This window comes from Loa loa (genome assembly GCF_000183805.2).
Source record: "Loa loa unplaced genomic scaffold supercont3.340, whole genome shotgun sequence".
In the NCBI taxonomy this organism is placed as follows: domain Eukaryota; kingdom Metazoa; phylum Nematoda; class Chromadorea; order Rhabditida; family Onchocercidae; genus Loa; species Loa loa.
In genome coordinates, this window is record NW_018108520.1 from 40,509 (window position 1) to 64,620 (window position 24,112).

Genomic DNA, 24,112 nt, shown 5'->3' on the forward strand with positions numbered 1-24,112 from the left:
GTTACTTTGCATTAATTATTCACAAGGATTCTTGGTTGTCATAATTATTCACTGGTCATCACACTTGATGTGTCTTATGAGAATTTGTGGTCGAATGAATGATCACAGAAATAATTAGGACCATACATATTTCCCGGTTATTTTGTATGGCAATCATGGATCAATTTTGGAGAGATATGATCAGATACAAATCCATTATATATTATTTAATACAAATTAGATGAAATAACTAGCCAGAAATAATACAAAGAGGGAGAAATAATATAAATGGATGATAAAGAATCAAAAATATGCAGAAATAGTACATGAATAGTTTGTTACGGGCACGAAGGTGTGGAAGAAAAAATTTAAAACAAAAAAACATACATGAGATTATCGCCACGCAAATTTTTAAATCATTGAGTTTGTACCACCGTAAACGACATGGTTGCAAAGTTACCGTTTCATAAACTGGTATTGAGGTGTCATCCGAAAATAATGGTCCGAAAAATAATGGTACTATATCACCCAAATCTTGACATACCAAATCTTCAGGTTTTTGACGTATTTACTGTTCTAATAATTTAATATGTTTACATGGAAGCTTATGCATTTCCATACATGGAAAAGAGTGTAAACATAGCTTATATCTCAAATTCCATCTCGGTTATTTATTTTCATTTCTATTATTACATACTAACAACCACTTATGAATATGCACAGAATAAGAAGCAAGTAATACATAAACTTTAAAAAAGATGCCAGGTGCAAAATTGTTTAACTATCACACAATTCTAGCTGAACAATATTTCAGGGTGTTACGCTCCTGTCAAACAATTTATCGAAGTATTATTTGAAAAAGTGTGAAAGATACAGCATAGAAAAATTATTTAAAACAGAATGCAGAAAATCTTTATAATTTCATGTAAAGTAGAATGAGAAGCGTGACATCCAACTTCTAGCAAATTCTTTCCTAAGTTCTTAACGTAGTTCTCAATTCCGTAACACTCTTTGAGAACAGTGCATGTGAATCCATGACGAATTAAAATTTACCTTTAGCTTTTATTGCAATGATTTCTAAAGGTAATATACAATTCATGCTGCATAGTTGTTTGACCCGTTATATTTTGAAAGGAGAGGAAGAAGGGGAAAAAACAAAAATGAAGTGAGTTTTAACACTACCTCCTTGGATCCGTTGTACTATCGGTTTTACTACTAGTAGGATTACTGGTTCCAAGACGATCAAGATGTGGTGGTATCGGTGGTGGCCGCATAAACGACATATGAGATGAACAGGGTTCACTGACGACGGCTGAGAGAGGCTTGATTTCAAAAAGTCCACGCGGTTGACATAATGGAGTAGACGATGATGCCGGAGTGTTCAGGAGTGGTGCAGCAGAATGAGATGAGAAGCCAGCTGATGCTCCAGACCATTGTGACGAGCTCGCATTCGCAGCAGAGCTAGATGGACCCGCTACATAGCGGAATTCCTGCCGATAATCACGATCACCGTGATCACGATACGCGTCCGTGTAATTTCGTTCCCAATATGAAGTTCGATCACCTGAAAAAATTTGTTTATTCTTTACTTAGATAAATATATTGCGGCACTGTAATAATCAGAATTCCACATCATACTAATATTGACAAATCCACATTACTATACTTTGTTGTACCGCTATAGATCACTGCACTTTAACGTGAGGAAAATATCACTTCTTAAAATGACGTATTTTTAGAAGATTAGATCGATGACAAAAATCAAGTCCCTGATCTATAAAAATCCAATAAAGTATAGAGCACAAAACATGCTAGTAAAAAAACCTCCCAGTAAAAAATTACACGTTCGAAATTTCAAACATACCCTTATCCCGATAGTAATTGTGCTCTCGTCGATGTTCCCTATGAGGATAATGCTCGTGTCGTCCACCTCTTGCTCTATCCCGATAACTTGTGTGACTATAATGAGTACGATGGAAACTGCCACTACTACCGTAATCCCCGCGATATCGATACGATGAATCTTTATGGCTGTCATTCTCATTATGGCTCGAATATAATAAATTGGGTTGTTGCAGTTGCGACACAGATGGCTTGTAAGCGTCAGAATCGTCATTTATTATAACTGATTTTCTAAATTTATTGTAAAATCACTAGTTCTAATCAAAACTATGAACAAGGGAACTTGTTTCTATCATTTACTGTATATGGTGTGTCAGAGATAAAGACTGAGCACTTCCAATTAGCTTGTTCCCTCACAAAACCAAACAGTTACACAATACTTGCCCTCTTTCCTGCTCTAAAGCATCATCAGAAGGCTTAACGACCTCAACACCCAAAGATAAAAATTGGAACCTTCCTCCATCTGAGAATAGCAAAGCAAAAAGTTCAGTTTTTTTAATAAAACATAATCCTAAATGCATTTGTGGTTGCAAGTATTGAATTTCTCACAAAAAAATCTACAGCTGGTATTTTGATTAAAAAACGGTAGATCCCACTGGAATAGTACATTACAAATCTTCTGCAAACCATCAAGGTTATAGTCGAAGAATTAAACAGAAAAGATTTGGAATTAACAATTAACATAAAACTAATTTTTATAAATAAACTGGTATTTTAGTTGACAAATTCACATCAAAAATTTTTCAGATTTTATCGCCTTACCGATTTTCATCTTTTCCGCTGGTAACGGTCCCACGTTTTACGGAATGTTGTAGTTTTTGAACCTCCGGCTTACTCGAATGATGCCTCGTACCTGGATACCCATTGTTGTTTAAACGAATACGTTTTGAATTCTTATCAATTCTTGGATCGACTCCAGCTATGGTCACAATACTGTCATCTTTTCGTTCAACCACAGTGGTACCAATATCCCGAACTTCACTTGTACCAGTTGTTAACTTGTCATCTTCTTGACTCTTCTTAGTGTCGTGATGGTGATGATGACGATGATGACGATGGTGTTTACGATGAATCTCCTGAAAGAAACCTATATTTCTTTATGGTTTACGCATTAAGAAAGTGATAAATTCCTACAAAATTCTACCAGAAATTATTTCAAAGATCAAGAACTAAGAAAAAAAAACAATTTTAGACTGCTTGAAAGAAATACATAAATTTTAGGATATTTAAAGAAACCGAAACTGTTGAATCAAGCAGTGCGAAACCATACAGTTTCATTATTATTTGCACGATCTTTTGCAGCAATACGATAGCGCTGTAGTAAATCGCTGGGTTCTTGCCGAGTAAAACACGATAAAAAAATCCATAAATAAGAGTGCCACTTTCCGACGAGCTGTGATTTACTGCAACTGAGCAGCAATTAAAATTCGTAAACATTAGTAGGATGAGGATTGTAAAAAACAGCTTGATTCTAACAGGAAGGATGCAAACATGAAGATCAAACAAATTATGACCTAATGATGAAATCTGATCGCACGAATAAGGAACTAAAAAAGCAATTTAATTACACTGACTAGGATTTCAAATACGGTTCTATTAGTAGTAGTTTACTAATAAGTGAATTTTAATTATATAGACCTAAAATAAAAAGTAAAATAAAAAGTGAAGTCTGATCACGCTGATTCATCATTTGACTGAAATTTTAGAAAGCAATTTGATCAAGATGATTATCCAAAAAATGTTCAATGATACAAAGAGGAAGTGAAAAAATCGAATTTCAAAAAGGTGAATTTCAAGGAAAAAAAGAAAATGCTTTCCTGTACATGTGCGTACTTTCTTTTTGCCCTTTCCTTTTAGTCTTCTTTACTGATATATGAGCGACTTTACAGAAGATTTTTAACCGGAAGTTTTTAGATTAAAACCCAATCTAGGGTTAGATGTCTTGTTGGGTGGAAAAGGTGAGGACCCCGCACTTCAGTATCATGCCTATTTTGTAAAATCATTATGTTGCGCTATACTTTCAAAAAAATCGAGAATTCAGACCTCCATTGGACAAGACCTTCCTTGCTGTCAGTTCAACTCATAAAAAACTTGGCAAATTTGATAACTGCTGTATATAAGACATTTTTTCCACTACTTCGACTGCAGCAGTCTCCAAAAATTATAAAAGTATTTAAATGTAATAAAAATATTAAAATATCAGATCTTACAACAAAAATGTATATGTATATTTTTCACAGAAAACTAAATTCAACCATACGTTAAGCTAATTTTCCCAAGATGTTCATTGATATGATCACCGATCTTGAGTAAATGTCGCAGTGAATCTGTTGAGCTTAGGTCATCGCACTGTACTAGTTTTCGCATATACTTCTGAGCGGGTCGCATGATTTTGACACACTGAAAAAAAAAAAAAAAACAAAACAAAAAATCATCATTCTCTCTCTTTACAGTGCAATTTTGGAAAGTTTTCGAACGGAATATAACTATAACATTCTTCATAGACAACCAACAACTGATCAAGTTTACCAATTTATAAATATTTGTATTTTTCGAATTTATAAATTGCTTGATTTCTTTGATCATTCATCTGATTTGTTTGTATTATGTCATGCCAATTTTCATGTTAAGACTGCTAGGTCTATCTAGCTACATGATACGAAATACTAACAGCTATTGCTATAATTAGAACACGAATATCCTAAAAGAACCTTCAACCAGTTAAATGTTGCAGCTACGTCATCTGGTTGTACTGACACGTCAAATAGTTTATCATTAACAAGATTCAGAAGCTGTCTTGTCATTCAATGAAATGTGTTATTAAGATAACGGCAACTACATACCGGATTCATATACTGCCCGAATGGCCTCTACAGACTATCCCACTTGATCCATCGTATCACCCCTTAACTCCTGCTCAAACATCATTAAATGCTAAACCGACTTGCTAACATTATGTTCATTTCACACAATTATTACCTCTGCAAACTGCGGTGATTTCTTGTTCTCAACATCTTTTTTATACTTTGACTTGTTAATGGTTAAATGATCCAAACTGATCCCAATTCGTTCCTTCTTAAGCTGAAAAGTAGTAAATCTGTGGAAAATTCGAGAATGAAAACTATAATAGTTTAGATCAATACAAAAACACAAATGGTTTTTAGTGGCCCTTAGTATTCATAACGATATCTCATCTTGACTGGAGTTACAATTATGGTACAGACATAAAAACACAAAAGCACTCATACTTTTGGTTCTTTCTTTTCAGCATCATCTTTTTCTTCTCCGTGTTCTCCCTTACACTTCTTTTCTTTCTTTTCTTCTTTGAGTGTTTTCCTTTCCTTTAGTTTATCCTGAATCAGCATTATATTGTTACATAAAATAACTTAATTGGATGGTCATTTAGACTCATCAGCATATGCCGAAAACACAAAAAATTTAGCACTATTTTCATTTCGTAAAGCATCACAGCTACCGTCAGTTCCCTACGATACCTCCTGTTAATGGTGCGAAAATATGCTATAGCTCAACCGATATATCATCAAGTTGCTTCGTTTGATAAATCCGTTTGATAAATTGATAAATCGTTTGATCATCTAATTAAGTTATCGGTTACAAATGATTCTTCAACGAAGAAAATTTTACATTTACCGGTATTCCTAAAGTTGATGAAACCGATGAGTGATTTTTCTTCAGAGGTTTCAGTCTTGCTGAAATGTTTTCTGTGGCCTTCGTATAACGAGCAATATATTTCAAAAGATATTCCGCTCGTGCTTGAATATGCTTACTTTGTGGTTTCTTACTTTTATCCTTTAACCAAATCTGAAGCAAAAAAAAGATGGATTTTATCATTAAAAAAAATCGTTTCTGTATATTTAATTATGGTTCAGGTCTTCTTTTAACAATTCGCTGCTTTTTTTCAGTGCAATTCCAAAGATATCAGTCGTTGAAACTTATTCGTTCATTAGAAAAAAGTCATTTCACGTAACTTTTGACCAAGTTACAACACAGTTGGATGTACGCACGCTTATAATGATATCTTATACACGTTTTCATTTCACAAACTATTCCAGGCGTTGAAGCTTTCCATCTATAACTTCCGGCCAATATTTTTTTTAAGCGACACAAACTATAAAAGGTATACGAACTTTTTCCGCCAAACCATAATCGGGATCCATTTTGATTTCTTCCCAACTGCCGAGACCATATCGATAGATGCCTTTCAGCAGCGCTAAATCATCCGAGATATCCCATTCAACATCCCAACCTTTTTGTTCCTTCGGATAACCCGGAATTTGTAGCAATCTGATATCACCGGCACTCTTGACAAGATTATGCAGTGGTATAAGATCTGACTGCATCTTCAACAGCGGTCGAACATAGACATCAACATTCCCAAATTTAAAAATTGGTCCACGATCCTGAGAAAAATTGAAATTGCATTTTCTATGAATTATTAAAGAAATAATTCAAAATTTTGAAAAATTTCATGGAAATTTCTTATACCTTTCACAAAAATTTTTTACATCTGTTCCCTCATCTCTGAGTGTGGAGTCGAAAAAAACTTAGAGATCTCTATAAAACTTATAGAGAAAAAAGACATATAGAGATCTTGAAGGTCTATAATGAAGGCCAGACCTGTCTCCTTTTACCATCTTCCATAGGTTTCTTCATCGTTTCTTTGATTTTTTCTTCATATTCACTTTGAGCTTTCTGGCAACCAGCTAACAATTCATTACCAAGCTGTTCAAGCTCACTTTTGCTGAATTCTTCCAGTTCTGCATCTTGGGCTATTGCTTCTAATCTGCAATGTAATTGATTTCGAATCTCACTAAAAGAGGGATTCTAGCCAACTCCCCTCAGAAATTTCTAAGCTGAATGAATTACAACAAAATTCTCACCTTGTCAAAGGTTCTGCAAATTTCCGGAAGCTTCGCACGAATTTCCTTACTTCAGATTCAGAGAAATTAAACAATTTTTTCCGCGCACGTTTTGGTTTATCCTCATCGGAACCCTCTTCTTCGCTTAATGGTGAATCCTGACCACGTTTTCGCCTTTTTTCTTCTTCTCATCCTCATCACTATCACCAGCTTCTGCAGCTACCTCAGGAATCTGCAGGATATCCATTCCAAATTTTACTTTCCAATTTAAATTTAATTCAAAATGAAGGATAAATCTGTACTCATAATCCAACAACTTGAAGCGATTGCACATATACATATCACCCGAACACTTCTCCGATTATCAGATCTTATCAGCAAACATCATTGAATAATTGAATCGCTTCTGTCTCTCAAGTCACTCAGGTTAATCATCACTTAATGAAGAAGTGCTGTCAGGTCTGATTTGAAATGGTGCAACACCCATAAGACGTCATTACATATCTCAAGACCCGTACGTAAATCTCTCCTACGCACGGTAGTACTCACAGCACTAAACTTCAAATCAGTTAGTTTCACTCATTCGCTGATGAGTGGTGAATACATGAGTCTGTGTAAGCCATATAAGGACATTAAAATTCAAAAATGAAAAGTTATTCAACACAACACACCTTTGTCCTCTGTCTTGGTCCGAGGAAAAGCTCTTTTTCGGCTCGTTCACGTTCTTCATCAGCAAATTTCTTGCGATGAACTTCTGGAATAATTTCATCCCATGATTTCGATTCGGCCAAATCTTCCTGATTTAGTTCCATATGAACTGCTGCTGCTGTTGCTACGTTCAATGTTGGTACATCTTTATTCTCATCAAATGAAAAATCTGCATAACGGAATGCATTCAACAGTTCACTGCCACAATTCTGCAAATCCGGAGTAATTTGTTCGCTTATAACCACAATTTTGTAAACCCTAAAGTTCCAAAGCAAATCAATTAATATAGTCCACCGATATCTCTAGGGTACATTTCATCGATGTGTAGTAAAAACTATGACAGAAGAGAATTTTCGCCTGAATACCTGTTGATCACATTCTCGAGTTTCCGCACCTTGCAAAATATTATCAATATCAACTTCCGGTTCTTGCTCTTCACCTTCTTTTTCTTTAAAAAGCTCTTCGGCACCAAATTTCAGAATCATTGCCAGATCTTGTTTGTCAAATGGCATCGTGCCATTTGTCGCGCTAGTTTTCGAAAGTACCGTTCGACCAGTTGTATCCATCCTCTATAAATTCTCCAGCTTTTAAACAATATTTGAAAATCTAGATTCCTTTGAAAACCTTCAATTCTTTGGTTATGTCATCATAAGTACTGCAATGGAAATAAAATTCAAACTGCACCTGAATAATAAGGTGATCCAAGACTAGCTTCCTCTTTGCCCTTTCCACAATTTCCTCTTCTACCGATGCCTTTGTTACCAAACGATATATATTTACCTTAACAAGTGATGAAAATCATTTTCATAACTGCCATAAATTGGAAAATCCTTAAACAGCTAACTGGCCGTCCGAGGAAATATTAGTCTTTCTTTAATAAATACTTGAAATTACAGATTACCTGTTTTTTCTGGCCAATTCTATGTGCACGACTCATTGCTTGGAGATCATTTTGTGGATTCCAATCTGAATCGAAAATAATCACCGTATCTGCAGTGGCCAGATTTATTCCAAGGCCACCAGCTCGGGTTGAAAGCAAAAAGCAAAAATCAGGAGAATTTGGAGCATTGAAATGATCTAAAGCTGCCTTTCGAAGATCTGAACGCATCGATCCATCCAATCTCTGGAATTTAAATTTAAATGGAAACAGTAGCATAGCTACGCTACTTGACAGATAATTAAATTCATCAGAGATAAAAATGATATGATTTGATGAAAAATGTTACAGTTAAGCTTAAGGGGTAAGTCGGCCATATTTTACTATATTTCATTATGATATAATGGACGTTTTTGCTCTGTTCACAACAACGGTTAGAAAAGCTATTCCCAAATTGCAAAAGCTACTAGAATAAAGTTGATAACGTAGCAGAATATCGATTGTTAACAATTATATTCTGCTTCGTGCCCAGTTCTGATTTAAAGACTTCTTCAGCTGATTTTGGTGTCTCATCTTCAACGACTTCAACGCGATTCAGTATGATATAATGGAATATCAGTACGATATAATAGGATATAGTGGGATATTCAGTACGATATATGTAAATCGTCCAACCTATTAGGACCGGATCAGACAAATACCAGATGCCACTCAAAGAAATGTAAATCAATGTCTACTAAAAGTTAAATCAACTGCTTACTATACCCACTTGAAAATAATTTGTCCAACCATTTGATTTCAGCCATAAACGGTTCGATAATTTCTTGGCTTATTTAAAGCTTTCAGAATCTTCACCTTGCCGTCTTTCAAGAACATATGTCCAACATTATATTTTCACGTCACCTTAAGCTTTGGTCTTTTCTCGTATCGCACAAACCCTAATATGATTTTGCTCACGTTCTGAATAATGCAAATGATTTATGGATGAATTTCGAAATATTTACTTGTGAAGGAAAACGCCGAAGCTGAAGATATTCTTGCATGATATCAAGCATCATTACCATCTGTGAAAAAATCAGTACCCGATGTCCAGTTTCTTGCAAACGACATAACAATTTGTCCAATAAAATCAATTTTCCGGAAGACTTCAACAGTTGCTGAAATGTTCGTGTTTTCAATTTCAAAATAAAATCAAGTTGAACTTCGAAAAGAATGATATTGGAATACGATACAACATTTAGTTAATCCCTCTGATTTTGTATGAATCGAAATTTCTGAACTGTCTACCCACTATTATTTATAATAAACATAATTCATAAAAAAGTTAAATTGACTTCAGAGATCGAAAATGAACGAACTGCGAAGTTCATCCATAGGAGGTAGGATATATCAATTATCTCGGAAAGTAGAAGGGATTATTATTCGCTTCGATAATAAAGTTAAGGTCGGGTGTTTACCGACCTGTAAGGGAGCCGACAAATCTAATCCTTATTTTGATAAACGACGGAATAAGAAAAACGTACTGTTCTTTCATACCTTTTGAGAGCTCCTTGTAATTTTTGGCTCAAATCCATTTGTAATATTGGCACAATATTAGGAGATTATTCATCCGTAATTTTTATTGTTTATATCTGTTCTACACTTCATAGTACTCACACGATTTAAGAATTTCCTGTCGGTTTTGTCACCTAATTTGTTGAAATTTAAATTCCATCATGAAGACAAACCTGTAATCGAGCATCCGCACCTTCCTCGGGTTGATCATATGACCGAACAAGTGACGAGTGATTGCAACATTTTTTCAGTTCCATAACCAAGTTCACAAACCCATTAATGGATCCTTTTACACCTTTTGAGAGCTCCTTGTAATTTTTGGTTAAAATCCATTTATAATACTGTTTTTGTTGGGCAGTCATATCCACACGTAGAATTTGCTCAACCTGAAGGCACGTTCAACTGTTGAGAAACTAATCGAAGCAGCAATGGAAGGATTGATTTCAGGAAGATAATGTTGGTCTGTTTCGCAGATACGACGTATAATGTATTATTTAGAAGGCCGTCCTTTTATTTCTATTTTTCAAGCCATGATAAGCATAGAATGGATTATCGAATTTAGGAAATTTTAAAATTCAACTTTCAGAAATTCCCTCAAAACTCTTCCAGGCAAAAAATAATGATAAATGAAACCTTAGCTGGTAGTGACTTTTCCACATCCTTTTTTACACGTCTTAACAAAAATGGCTGGAGTTTTCGATGTAACGATGCAATTGTCTTATGATCCGAGTCGTGATGTTCCGCTTCAAATTCTGGCCAACTATCAAATCTGTAAGAAAAAGATGAAATAGCTGACATTCGAACTAATCAAAATAAACAACGTTTTTTTCTAATGAGGGCATCCTCGAATGTAATTCTACCATTCCACATTCTTTCTTGCAATTAAAAAAAAAAAAAAGAAAAAAAAGAAAAAAACTCAGATATTAAATTTCAAAGGTGCTAGCTTTAACAATGCAAGAGAGCAGAAAAACATTAAATTTACTGTGATTCATGAGGGTTAAATAAATTGTATACTAGAATATTTCACTACCCACAGATAACCTAACAGAAAGAATTAAAATGCTATGTTTCCTGTGGTTTCCTCAGTTACCTCTTTTATGTATAAGTTATAGTGGCACGTGACAAAAATTTATTATTACAGGTGATGTTAATAGTTTCACTGTATGCTTAATATTACATCCCGATTTCAAGTTGCTTCAAGATGACTATTCCAGAAACATAAATAAGCATTGATACAACAAATGATCCCCAAATTTATTTTCAAAAACGAGAAAACCCTATTTTCTGAACACTTACTTTTCAGGCATAATAAAGTGCAGCAAGGCCCAGAGTTCTTTCAGTGAATTTTGAAGTGGTGTTCCGGTCACCAATAATCGATGATTTGTTGTAAATTCGAACAACGAACGATATAACAGTGATTCATCATTCTTTAAACGGTGCGCTTCATCAACGGTTAATACAGTCCACTCAAATGATCCAAGAAAGAACTAAAGATATGCAAAATTTATTTGCATAAGAACCCTACAAGCACTACTTTGTAGATTATCGTAAACGTAACCATTCATAATATGTCGCAGTAATGCATAATAAGCAAAATTCACATCACTTATATAAAAGATTATATCAAATAGTTTGGATTTATTACTACTTCCTGCTATTATCAACAGTGTAAAACTTACCTTATCTTTCAGAAGGATTTCGTACGTAGTTAAGACGACATTCACTTTTAGGCGTTTTGTGCTCTGCACGTATAATTCGAATTGTCTTATCTGTAAAGTAATTCTTTTAAACTTCTACGTTACATGAGTACTGAACTAAATTATTCAAATTACTATTATAATTTACACTTCTATATAATCTTTCTTTTGTGCAATTATAAGTTACACTTCTATCCATGTTAAACTATGTGACTGCATTGAATTCGTAAGCTATTAAACATAGCAAAATAACAAATTGTGAAGTTGTTAAAAACTAAAAACTATGTAATACATTTATCAAGTTATCAATTTCACTGAGCAATTCAGTTGCTATAAAATTATCCATATCCATATTTGTCGAAAACAGTACATTTATTACTTATGTTTTACGTAATAGCACTGATAGATTTAAAAATACTATTTTAAGTTACGACAAGTTAGCTAATAAAAAGTACGAAAAATATGAAAATAAACAATAACGTAAGAAAAATTAATGACCAGATCACGGCTCGTAATATCACCAACATAAGTAACAACATTAAGATCTGGTGCCCAAGTTTCGAATTCACGTTGCCAGGAAGCTATTGTACTTAATGGTACTACAACCAGAAATGTTCCATACAATTGATATTTATGATAGAGTACCGAAAGAAAACTAATGCTTTGAATTGTTTTACCCAAACCCATTTCATCCGCAAGTATGCAACTATTCTCCCTGAAATTACATTGAAAATCCTTGCGAATAACCAAGAAATTAAAGCAAGTTTTAGAAGTGATTGACAATCCTATCTTCGCTTCCATTTCTCAACAAAAAATGGTGCATCAGGTCCTATTTTCCTATTTTTGGTCGAATCACGCCAAATTTAGTTAAACCACATTTACTCACTCACATCTATTTCCATTGCTGAAACCCACTTCAACCATTGCCGAATTGTATTTGCTTACTTGTTATAATATAAATTCGATAGTTTCTATTACGGTGATACTATTCACATGCGTGAGTCTTTGAATTTTATGTCCCGCCATATTATACGTCATAAACGAAGTTAGCAAAAATAAAACCGTATGTTTAGCAGGCAGCACATTATCTAAGAGTATTATTTTTGGAATAAAAGCAGTGCATTATATTAAATCATAACTTCCCTTTCTATTACTGATCAAACAGTTCTGAAATTCAATCACGCTAAGATTCTAAAACCAACTTTGTCCAAGCATGTAGCATCCAATTCACTCCTTCCAGCTGATAATCGCGTAGTTCATGCTCTGGATCATCCTTCCGTTGAAGGAAATTTGGGATATTATTCAGCTTTTCAAATTTTGGGCGCTTCCTTAAAGCCTGAAAAAATAACGATGAACCAGATCAGCCTAAAAATAAAAGTTCAAGACGAAGAGAAGTCACACTGAAAAAAGCACAAAAAAAGAGATGCCGATGGACGGTAAAAGACGTAAAGGCATAATAGCTTACTCTATATGGATGCGGTAGCCTACCTCTATAAGTTTAAGAAAGCTTGCCGTACATAAAAGCGCTAAAAAACGCCACAGTTTCGCTAAAACGGACCGGTGTGAGGAAGATCATACAGCTTTATCATACAGGGAAAGATATTGAAACTTATTGCATTTTAAAGTAAACAATTTGTTCCATTGCTTAAGTGGGAGTATCACATTATAAGTAAAAGAAAGTATACTCTGTATCGAAGCCGGAAAATCCTAATTTACGAGAAATTTTATACATTCCAATGACAAATTACATCGAAATGCAACTTTGTTCTCGAACACTGCTTTTAAAAACTTTTAAAACAAAATAAAAAAAGAAACTTGAAAACAAACCGGACAATGTTTATTCGGTATTTTTCCATTATCACGTCGATCATAATATGCATCAATTTTATCTTGAAATTGTCGTGCGATCAAGTGTTCCTCTTCCCATGTGCATTCAGAATATGGTAAGCCACACCATTTTACAAAATATTCCATTCCTTCGCTTTCTCCCTGACCACGCGATATCTGATGAGCTATTACTCGTTCAATAACCTGAAAAAATTCATTCCTTTCGGTAAATATGTGTTAATCACTGAACCAGAACTGCGCTATCTCTTCACTAGAGTAATCATGTACTAGACAACATTAATGTTTAGTATATGTTTAGTTACGCGGAAGAAAGCTCAACGATACCAACTACGCAACCATTCCCGTTTATCCATCAGATGATTACGCATTGATGATGGAACGAATTACAAAATTGGTTCCAACTAGTACTCGCTTTATTTTTTGGCACTGGAATTAGGAGCATCTGACATTCCCAATGAATGACTGGAATGACTTTAATTCTAACTATAAATTGAAAATCTTTGGAATCATTCTGATCTTAATCACAAACTCATCGAAATAAAGTGCTCTTTATATACGAACTGAAATCTTAAGAAAATCAAACCACTTCAACCTCCATCTTTTTCTGCCTTCTCCTCCTTACATACATATACATTACCAATGTATTACCTTATATTGTTCATTAAGCTCATCATTCATCTGCTGCTCACAGTCGAAAAATTCGATATATTCTTTATCTGCAGTAAGTTTCCTGGAATTACGCAATCATGCAAAACTGTTTCTTCGGAATTATGAAAAAATTCGGAATTTCGATCTCAACTTCTAATCTATTTTCACTTTCAAAATCAAATTCCAAGAGCGCTTCAACTATTGAAACTAACCATTCTTCGATATCTCTTAAACGTTTCATATAATTATCGATTTTCTTCAACCCTTTGGCATTACATAACTTTAAGCTATTTTCCGATTCCCATGTATTATGAAGATGTGACCAGCCTAACCATTTGATTAAATACTGGCGTTCCAATTCTATTTCACCTCCGTTTTCTGAAAATATAACATTTGTAATATGACAGCTCACGTTCTTTTCTTTTTTTTTTGATTTTATTTTTACCACTAACACCATTTAGAACGAAGAAGTTTGTCAAAAATAAGGCATATGTATGTCTAACATAGCCATGCACGGATAAGGAATACTGAACGCAGACTTACAATGTTTTACTGGATGTCAGACTCTGATTCATTTTTTTTTTCTGCTTCAATATATATTGCGAAATCTTCAAATTATATTTCAAACTTAGGAAGTCTCCTGCGGAAAGTTTCTAAGACTCTGCACTAAATCATTTCATATAATAATTATCCTTGATATTTTGATCAAAATTTGATTGATAATTTTCCTTAATTTTTGTTTAGTTCAATTACATGAAGTACGACCTTAAAAAAGCAAAATCAATGAATCAGCATTAAAACGTTTATCGAACTTCAATCCTGTTCATCATTTTCTCGCGCTACTACTACCAGTGCAAAAAATATTTTTTCACAATTAGTACCTGCTAGTTTAACATTCGGATCACCTTTATCCTCTACATTGTAGCATGTTGTCGGTGCTCCGGTTGCTCCTGGATATCCTGCTCGATGACGTAATACCTTTTCGATCGTTTCACTGCCCAAAGTATTATGATCTCCTGAACCACCACCTTCTACTTTATCACCTTCATCCCATTCTAACACATCATCAGAATTGATCTGAAATTTAAGATATAAACTACTATAACAATGGCAAATATGACCGAATACCGATGCATAAAATGCCTGGGTGATCAGTAAATACCTTACATCTGAATGATCCATACATCAAATATTCCAAGTAATTATGCTTGATGCCATCATCATCTAATTTTCAAACTGGTTATGATATTACGGCAAAAAGACGCGATACAGGCATGTTTATGCATATCTGTGACTCGTCCACGATATGGCGAGTGATTTTGGTTAAAAACAAACCAAATAGAAGCTAGTGTATTGTTTATAATAAACAAGAGGTATAAGAAGTCAAACGATTTTAGAATGAGGGAAAATTTACAACAACCTAACATCCTATTCTGAAATTGTTAGGGGTATCAGAAATAGTTCCAAATGATCGTAATATAGAAATGATGAAAGAATACAACGCCGTTTTTTTCTAACATTTCTTTGCCATAATTATTGTTAAGTTAAATCATCCCTAATTTTAAAAGTATTTAGTTTTACGTGATTGTTTCTTTCGTTGATATACCTGATAACAGGACTTTAAATTTGCCGACGGCACTTAAGCAATACACTTGCTACAACTATTAAAGTCATAGGCTTTTTGATGACCTTTTGATTGCAAGAAAAACGTATGATATTTAATGTATGATATGACCTCCTCGTCCGAACTAATATCCCGATAATTGATGCGATTTTTTTCACCATCAACTTTGCTCCGACGTGTAGTACGTACTCCTCCCGAATCATCATCAGAACTTATACCACGTTTCCGAGGCCGCTTCTTTGCTTGCAATTTCCTTGGTTTTTGACGCACCTTTTGTGACATTGTAATTCCCGACGATGATTCACCGCCACTAGTTTCATCCTCTTCGGATTTAGGCAATTTCCTGCAAGAGTGAAGAAGACCTTAAACTATGACTTCCAGAAAATTGTTTCAAACATTACAATAGTAAAAATCATACCTTTTACCGGATTTTTTTACTGTTTCGTTTGTCCCCTTCTCTGTATTTGAACCAGTTGTCTCCTTACGCTGCCTTGAAGATCGTCGCAATATATTCTCATCTTCCAGAAACTTAATAAAATATAACTGTCAATAATACGAATAACTATTTATGATCATCTCAGTCACGACATTTTGAACTATTCCAATCTTGAATTACATCATTTCATTCTACAACCTTGCTTTTAGCAAGCCAAAATTGCTTGAATTTAACGAGGAAGTAGTAATTAGGCAATCTTTGATATAATCTTTTAACCTACAGAACAGAAATTTTTTCCAATCATACCTTTCGTGTTTCATCTGTAATTCTGACACCACGTTTCTTTTTTACCGTACCAACCTCTCCATCACCACTTTCAGCACTGAATACTGAATCACTTTTCGGTTCATTAACACAGTAATCACCATTTTCACTATCTATAAGTATGCATAGGATATGTAATTTCCATAAGGACTGATTGATTTCCACCTTTCAATTACTGAATTGAAGGAGAAAAAGTTGTGAGGTATAGTATAAAATCATTCCTTTTAAATAATTTTAAATACTTAGATAGAGATCAATTGCCAGCATTAATCCTTACTTTTCGAACCGGAAGCATCACTTTCACCATCCTTCGTATCCGAATCACTCTTTGAGCTTCCAGTTGATGACATTTCCCCATCGTTGCCTTCTTCGAACTTCTTTCCTATGCTACTGATTCCACTGCTTTTTGTTGATTCTAAAAGAAGATTAGGTATAGATTAGGTAAGAAGATTAGGTTTTTTTCATTTCGTTAATTGCGAAGAAGTTTATTTCGCAGAAAGCAAACCATCAAACTGCTGATTTTTTATCATTTATATATAAGTACAAAATATAGTAAACAGTAGCATTATTGATTTCTTGGCTAAGATTTTCATTCTCACATCCTTTGAAGAAGGTAGTAATTGCCAACAGTTTCGCACTACCATCAAGTAAAACGTTTCTGCATATTTTTCTACAGAATGGCAAGGATTTTTCCTTTTTTAAATGTGCTACAAAACAATTCGCGCTGAAAGCCTTATGTTTAGCGGAAATTTCATCTTCGTTTCAAAATTTTGTTTCTTGAGCGAAAATCACGAAATCAATAAATGCATGGATTTTGAAAATTGGACTGGAGAGGAAAGTTTCATCAATTGAAATTTCATCTTAATGATTTTTGGATGAGAAGGAGGAAGGGTAGGGAAAGGTGAAGAGGCACAGAGATATAGATTAGGAGAAAGAAAATAAGTTGCAAGAAGTTTTTTACTTTTGCAATTAGTTCCTTTCAGACAGATGATCTGATTACACGTTTTACGGATGTGTAATCGGGTCATCCATTTCAAAAGTTAACTTCACACCGTTGCCAGATACAAAATCATGTCATATTGAGTTGACCGATCGAATAAGCTCCAATGATTAAAAAGATGAGTTGGATGGTGATGGAAGAAATATTTTCCTCGATAATTAAACGGATTTTTCTCAACAACAAGAAACTTACCATATTCTTTGAAACTTAAAAAAAAAATCTCAAATTCTAATTGAAATTCTTTAAATTCTGTAAGTTGTAATTTTTCGATTTGAAAACAGAAGAAAATCAACAGCTTTCTAGTATTTCCCACTTTTCTTTAATACACAATCGGATCGAATGCTTAAAAAAAACTCGTATATATTTTTCTTTCTTCTGGGGGAAATTTCTCCAATCCTTCCAAAAATCACTTCCTAATATCTTGAGTTAAAATCCAGACGTAAAAAAAAGGAAAAAACGAGTTGAAAAATTGAAAGCAGACTGGAAAAAGATTTGGAGGAAAAACTGTTGCAGTTATATTAGGGAATCATTACGGAATGTCCCGATAAAAAGAAAATTTGAGAATTCGAAAAACTTTTTTGCATTAATTCAAACTTTGACATAAAATATTTTTTACATTGATTCAAACTTTAATGTAGAAGATTTTCAAATATAAAAAAATTTATTACATTCAAAATTCTTTACTTTTATTAGACTGAAACGAAACAAGAGACCGTGAAAAACACACCTTGTCGTGCGGTTAGATCAACCGTAATAGTTCCTTGATGATCTGATATACTTTCACTTCCGCTACTTTCTGCTGTGAATTCCGAATCTGAGCTTACAGATGATGATGATGATGGTGATGATGATGATGATGATGATGATGATGATGATGATGATGATGATAATGGCATTTTTTCACAAAGTAACAACAGGAATAATACACAGATATAGTATACAGTAATAAAATGATGAACAGTATATTACAGGACAAACCGCTACTTTGATGCTTCAAATCATCGATAAAAAGACCTGAAATCAAAATTTACACAATTATTTATTACAATGCTTTTCGGACTTGTTTACTTAGATGAAAATAATTTAATAAGTCGGCACAAAACAAATCTTTTTCGTAGTGGTCATCCCTCTAACAGATAGTTTTAAGAATATATTAGGCTGTATGCTAGACCAAACTAAGTGACCAGTAGAAAGGCCACAATACCCGGCTATACAAATCACATCCTACTTTTCCAGTGAGAGAAAAAGGAACGATGAATTGATATGATAACATTATCAATGTGATGTAACAGATTCACATCGTTTTTAAATCAGCTAACTTAGTTATAATATTACATATAAATTCATCTCATAAGTTTTTAAATAAATGAATTTAATCTAGTTGGATTTAAAAGAAGAAGACAGTTTATTTTGTATTCAATTACTACGAGAAAAAAGAGGGACACTGTGATTGGCAACAATGTAGGCAAATCACCGGTCAGTAAAGAAAAGCTTTGGAACAAAATAGAAAAAAAAACTGGGGACTTCTCATTGATAAAAACTGCAATTGACTTAAGAGGAAGAAACCTAAGCGGATCTTCATGGTTTTTGCAGAAATTTTCATGAACACTTACTTTATTTCTTATAGATGATTCGAAAAATCAAAAAGGAAACCCATAAAAGTAATTTAGAAATTTTGAAACTTAAAATTATTGTTTCAAGAAAGCCATAAGAGGTAAAATCATAGTATATATTCGATTTCTGATTTGCAATATTTTGAAAAAAAAAGAATTAACATGTTGTTTAAAAACTAATATCAATTTTGAAGAAAACATATGTAAAATTTAAAATCAATTTATGGCGGCGTAACTAATTCAAATTTAAGAATTGTTTTCAGCAAAATTAATGCAATTAATGATTAGTTTAATCATGCAATCCAGTAATTATATGTTTTTTATCTTTTCTTCTCAGTCTATTTGGCCCAAAAAAGGATCATGTATTTACAGGATATTTAGTGATCAGGTTAGTATCCGTCTCAGACCAATCAATAAAACAAGATATGCTGCTCAATGCTTACAAAAGCTGATCAATGTCAGAAGACTTATGTTCCCATCTTCTCAGCATTCTCCTTCGGCTTATAAGAGCACAAATGTCATCATTACCAGTGTTAGGAAGTTAGTGTTTAAATCAGGTGAGGTTTAGGTTCTCAATTTTTGTGGCTCTACAGTAATAATTCACTTCTTAATCATGTGATACGTTACATATAAATTAGTTAATGAAAGTGAAATATATCTTTTAGTTTTTGAAAATCTTTCGCATCTATTTTGAGAGAGGGGAAGGGGAGATAAATGACAGCATAAATCTCGTCTTAACTGATTGTCTCTTCTTTTAGAAAATCTTTCGGCTACTGTAATTATTACTCCTTAAAGAGTTGGCATTATCGAAACAATCACTATCATACGAAAATGCCGAAATGGCATTGCTGTTTTCCGAGTTATGGCGCTGCAGTATGTGGCACCCATCGTACAGCACAAAATCCGCCGGAATCAAATACGACCGTGGAATTCAGGTCTACTACTATGGGTAGAGTTTCTTTTCGTGTTCGGGATATATTAGACGAGATAATTAGCATGTGCAAATGTAGCTATTTGAGATTTAATTCTAATTCAGCGAACAGAAAAATATCAGAGTAATGGGAAAAAATTTTGGAAAAATTCCAAAAATGCTACCAAGTTCGGGAAGTTAAAGGGGTAATGCCGCCGGAACCAGAAGCCGAGCTAAATTGGTGAGGAATGAAATGAATGAGCATTAAGGACTAACTCGAACTAACGATCGGCAAGCCAGTAAGACAACAATCCAAAACACCGATTTGGCTCTTCTCCACCTATCTGTTAACGAGCATTGAGAGTCCCCAGATTACCAGTAATATCAAAGTGGTTGAAGTAGCAGAGATCCCGAAATTGGTAGCAAAACTATAGGTACGGATAATCCTTATTATAGCAACAAAGCAACCAAACAAAAATATATGTGTCGAATGCAAACGTTATTGATTCCTCCCAAATTTCTCGAACATCATCACCTTTTAAGATATTTCAAGAAAATAAAAATACCTGTTTCGCTTATTTAGGAATCTCAAACAACAAACAATCCATATCACAGCAGAACGATATGGCATACGCACACACACACACACACGCACACACACGCACACACACATACTCGCACATATACTGATCACAAATAAATTTCCGATGTGCTGAATTAGCGATCAATAAACAATTACTACATCAATAAGAACCAAGGATCCCTGGAATCTAGCGGGGGGAATATTCCAGAATTGGGAAAAATCCTTGCAAAGCAAATAATACTGCATAACGTTCGGGTTCATGAAGACTACTTCCAATCGTCCCAAAACCCTGTAAACTTCGTCACTGACCTCGGGAACACCATAGCCGGCACCACCATCATCATCATCACCATCATTGCAGAAAGGAAAGACGCAGAACGCGAGTCGCAACGCAACACAAAACCCAAACGTTATTGAAGTGGGAGAAGCAAGATATTCCAAACGGGACACTTTCAGCTACAAAATGAATAAGCGGAATTTCAAATTTGTCAAATTCCTCTTTTCCCTCTTCCACAAGTTACCTTGGGAACTTTCTCAACCCTCTTGACTTTCTCCTGGATCATTTAATGCGCAAAAATGCAATCATTTTTGTAACTTTTAAAAAATTTATTTAAAATTTAAAACAAAGGCAAAGTAGAGAAAGGATACGACAATAACAACGATAATATAGGATTAAAAAAGAAATCTAAGCTAACGCAACAAACATCCGAAATAACTGATGATACAACCTAAGGCACAGGAAAATGACCACTTTAAAATCTGAAATTTTCAAAGTGAACCAAAAGAAAACATATGCAAAAATTCACATCACAGCTTCATGGAATGATTTACGTATCTATCTAGTAGTAAGTAACTGAGGTTGTTCGGATTTCACACAAAACGAGAGTTCATCGCCTATTTATCACTTATAATTTACTGATACTTCGTGGTTAATAGATGATGAATGTTGAAAACTAAAAAAAAAACAACAGCGGGAAACAAAAGAATATTACTGAAATGCAACTATCAGCTGCCGAATTTGGAAGATTGAAAAGACAGTTCCACCATCAAAAATGGAACAAAACAAAAAGAAAAGCGGAACTACAACATTTGCCTTCTTGGATCTAACCTACGCCAATCAAACAAGCAAAATTTACCAAACCACAAAAAGGATTCCGAAATTTGAATATATTCATGCATCTGAATTTTCAATTCGACTTCAGGTGAGTGGCATGAGAATACTCAAGTAGCACCTTATTCCAGAATTTTAGTCTACACAGGGTCTGAAATTAAATACATATATAATATATATGTAAATACTCAATAAATTAAATAAGCAACAATTGATTAACATTAACCGACAATGGACGGATGAATCCGGCTACTGTCATAAGTCTGCAACAAGCGAACTTAAAATCCAACGCTCTTCATTTCTACTTCAGTTTTAAAAATGATCCCGACCCTTTACAATTCTTCCTTCTTCTTCGGTTTCCCGTCTCTCTTGTATCCTTTCAGTTCTTCCGTTGCATGCTTTGCAATGTATTTGATAAAATCATCCACTTCCCGACCGCCAGAGTATGGTTCCGGCTTGTCCTTTCTATTCTTCGGTATCCAGTAAAGGGTTGGAAACCTATAATGGAAATGATAAAACAAGAAAAGGTTTCAGATGTCCCAGCATAGCAAGATCCGACCAAAGCTTTATCAAATACCGCGCACCGCGCAGGTCATCCATGGAAAGAGCTGGAAAGTGAGGGATCTGTTAAGTGAGTGAGAGATGTCACAAATATCAGCGATTCAAAACAAATATAAGAGTTGTTTACTATAGCTAACACCTAACGTGGGCAGACACAAAGATCGACATGAGTTAAACCTTAAAGTGAGAATTCTTAATAGTCGTTTGACGAAAACCATGCAGACGTGCACCGTTATTTCCACAGTTAGAATAACTCAGATTGCAACCAGTGTGAATTATTTATGAATAAAGCTTTGCGGTAGCTTTTAGGGTATATCTAATGTGAAAACAGATAAGGCTGGTATTTCTAATACCATGAACTTTGGATCATTCTTTACAGTTGCTTTATGCAAAAAAGTGAGGAACCCAAGAACTTTTTGCCGAAAAAACTTGATATCTGGATTGAGTCAAACTTATCAGTGGAGCGAAAATAATTAGAAAACTTTATAAAAAAAGGATAGTCCCAATCATATTTTTAAATATTAATGAAACTCAATAAATGATTTTTTCATCGCCTAAAGCAGTGCCAATAACCATACGTCAAATTCTGTTAAACAAATAAATGACATGACGACAATCGATAAACCCGCGTTGATAAAAATGAGATAGAAAATTCGCTTAAACTTCAGGACCTATACCTTACACGAGTTCCAAATTTTAAGTTTGCAGGAGGTAATTCAGGAAGCTGAACAGTCAAAAGTCACTATTGGTTTATTTGGTAATGCAGAACGCAAATCATGAAGAACATTAATCATGATGATATAAAGGGAGATTTTGGAGATTTAATGATGAATTGAAAAACAAGTCGAGGTATGAATGACAATCGGATGACAATTAACTGTAACCTACTGGTATAGTTGAATCACTTTTGTGAAGAGCATATTTGTTGCTGATGTCAATTAAATCATAGTAACGCACGTGACGGAAAGCGACTGTGGTATGACACTACGACGTACTTTATTTGACAAAACAGTGAAGTTCGTTCAGTGAGGTAGAAGAATTTAAGCACTTTTATCCGAAAGAAAAAGCTTTCCATTGCGGATAAGGGCTAGCTGAATTCTATATGCCAGTTAATTTCATTCCAATGGATGAAACACATTACGCGTACTTATAAATTTAATTTTCTGCGGTGTAAGAAAGGAGTATATGTCATATGTTGCACAACAAAATACAACCTAATTACTGGAAACGATTACGTAATGTTGAAAGATAGTAAATAAACTACTAGCAATCTTAAATATGTCGAAAAGACGCTATTATTTGTTGGCTAAGCCAGACGCACCGAAGATTCAAATCAATAAGTTGATAAAGAAGATGAACGACTGATGAATCGCTATCGAGATCATAAGACGTCATTATATCGGCATATATCTACACAATTACCATCAAATATCTAGGATATAACGATCCATACTCTATACTCCCATAACTTTTCGAATCAATAAAAAGGATATGGCGAAAAAAAAAAACGTGGTTGAAGCTCACCCTTGCACTTGGAATGGTGGTGGTACATCATTCGCCGTTGCATCCATTTTTGCAATAACAACACCTGATTCGCCAGATAATTTTTTGCCTAATTCATCATATTTAGGTGCGAGTGCCTTGCAGTGTCCACACCATGGAGCATAGAATTCAATCAAGCATCCTTTTCCACATCAGTAACCATTTCTTGAAATGTTTTAGCAACAATGACCTAAAAATACCTGAAGTTAGAAGGCCATCCAAGACAGAAACGATGAACAGCGACCAATTGCTTTCTTAAGTTTCATTGTATGGGGTAACTTTGTGAATAAAAAGTGACAGAAAGTAGTGTTTGAG

General features: G+C 34.3%; 5 protein-coding genes across 5 annotated transcripts in view; 2 read left to right on the forward strand and 3 right to left on the reverse strand.

Annotated features, from left to right (window-relative positions):
- Nucleotides 1-1,157: 1,157 nt before the first annotated feature.
- LOAG_18513 (hypothetical protein) lies at nucleotides 1,158-6,888 on the reverse strand (the record flags this gene model as incomplete). The annotated part of the gene is made up of 11 exons (XM_020451173.1): nucleotides 1,158-1,543; nucleotides 1,844-2,112; nucleotides 2,644-2,957; nucleotides 3,152-3,284; nucleotides 4,142-4,281; nucleotides 4,861-4,962; nucleotides 5,130-5,234; nucleotides 5,533-5,703; nucleotides 6,030-6,302; nucleotides 6,520-6,685; nucleotides 6,833-6,888. The coding sequence occupies 11 exons, from the start codon at nucleotides 6,886-6,888 to the stop codon at nucleotides 1,158-1,160; spliced, it is 2,115 nt and encodes a 704-aa protein (XP_020305066.1).
- An 18-nt stretch (nucleotides 6,889-6,906) lies between these two features.
- On the reverse strand, nucleotides 6,907-23,820 carry LOAG_18514 (type III restriction enzyme; the record flags this gene model as incomplete). Its single annotated transcript, XM_020451174.1, has 22 exons — nucleotides 23,780-23,820; nucleotides 18,205-18,491; nucleotides 16,755-16,892; nucleotides 16,460-16,590; nucleotides 16,136-16,245; nucleotides 15,829-16,060; nucleotides 14,975-15,170; nucleotides 14,306-14,471; nucleotides 14,094-14,175; nucleotides 13,425-13,628; nucleotides 12,800-12,933; nucleotides 12,096-12,312; nucleotides 11,580-11,669; nucleotides 11,197-11,387; nucleotides 10,534-10,669; nucleotides 10,074-10,286; nucleotides 9,351-9,503; nucleotides 8,371-8,592; nucleotides 8,154-8,249; nucleotides 7,835-8,038; nucleotides 7,433-7,678; nucleotides 6,907-6,993 (listed from the first exon to the last, which is right to left on the reverse strand). The coding sequence occupies exons 2-22, from the start codon at nucleotides 18,371-18,373 to the stop codon at nucleotides 6,907-6,909; spliced, it is 3,417 nt and encodes a 1,138-aa protein (XP_020305067.1). The 5' UTR covers nucleotides 18,374-18,491; nucleotides 23,780-23,820.
- On the forward strand, nucleotides 19,922-21,130 carry LOAG_04449 (hypothetical protein; the record flags this gene model as incomplete). Its single annotated transcript, XM_003139986.1, has 2 exons — nucleotides 19,922-20,044; nucleotides 20,945-21,130. The coding sequence occupies 2 exons, from the start codon at nucleotides 19,922-19,924 to the stop codon at nucleotides 21,128-21,130; spliced, it is 309 nt and encodes a 102-aa protein (XP_003140034.1).
- Nucleotides 21,169-21,812, forward strand: LOAG_04450 (hypothetical protein; the record flags this gene model as incomplete). Its single annotated transcript, XM_003139987.1, has 1 exon — nucleotides 21,169-21,812. The coding sequence occupies exon 1, from the start codon at nucleotides 21,636-21,638 to the stop codon at nucleotides 21,810-21,812; it is 177 nt and encodes a 58-aa protein (XP_003140035.1). The 5' UTR covers nucleotides 21,169-21,635.
- LOAG_18515 (disulfide-isomerase A4) overlaps nucleotides 22,027-24,112 on the reverse strand; it is a gene marked incomplete at both ends in the record, with an annotated part of 6,008 nt that continues 3,922 nt past the window's right edge. Inside the window, one exon of the mRNA XM_020451175.1 lies at nucleotides 22,027-22,192. Coding sequence (XP_020305068.1) covers nucleotides 22,027-22,192 — 166 coding nt within the window. The remainder of the gene's footprint in view (nucleotides 22,193-24,112) is intronic.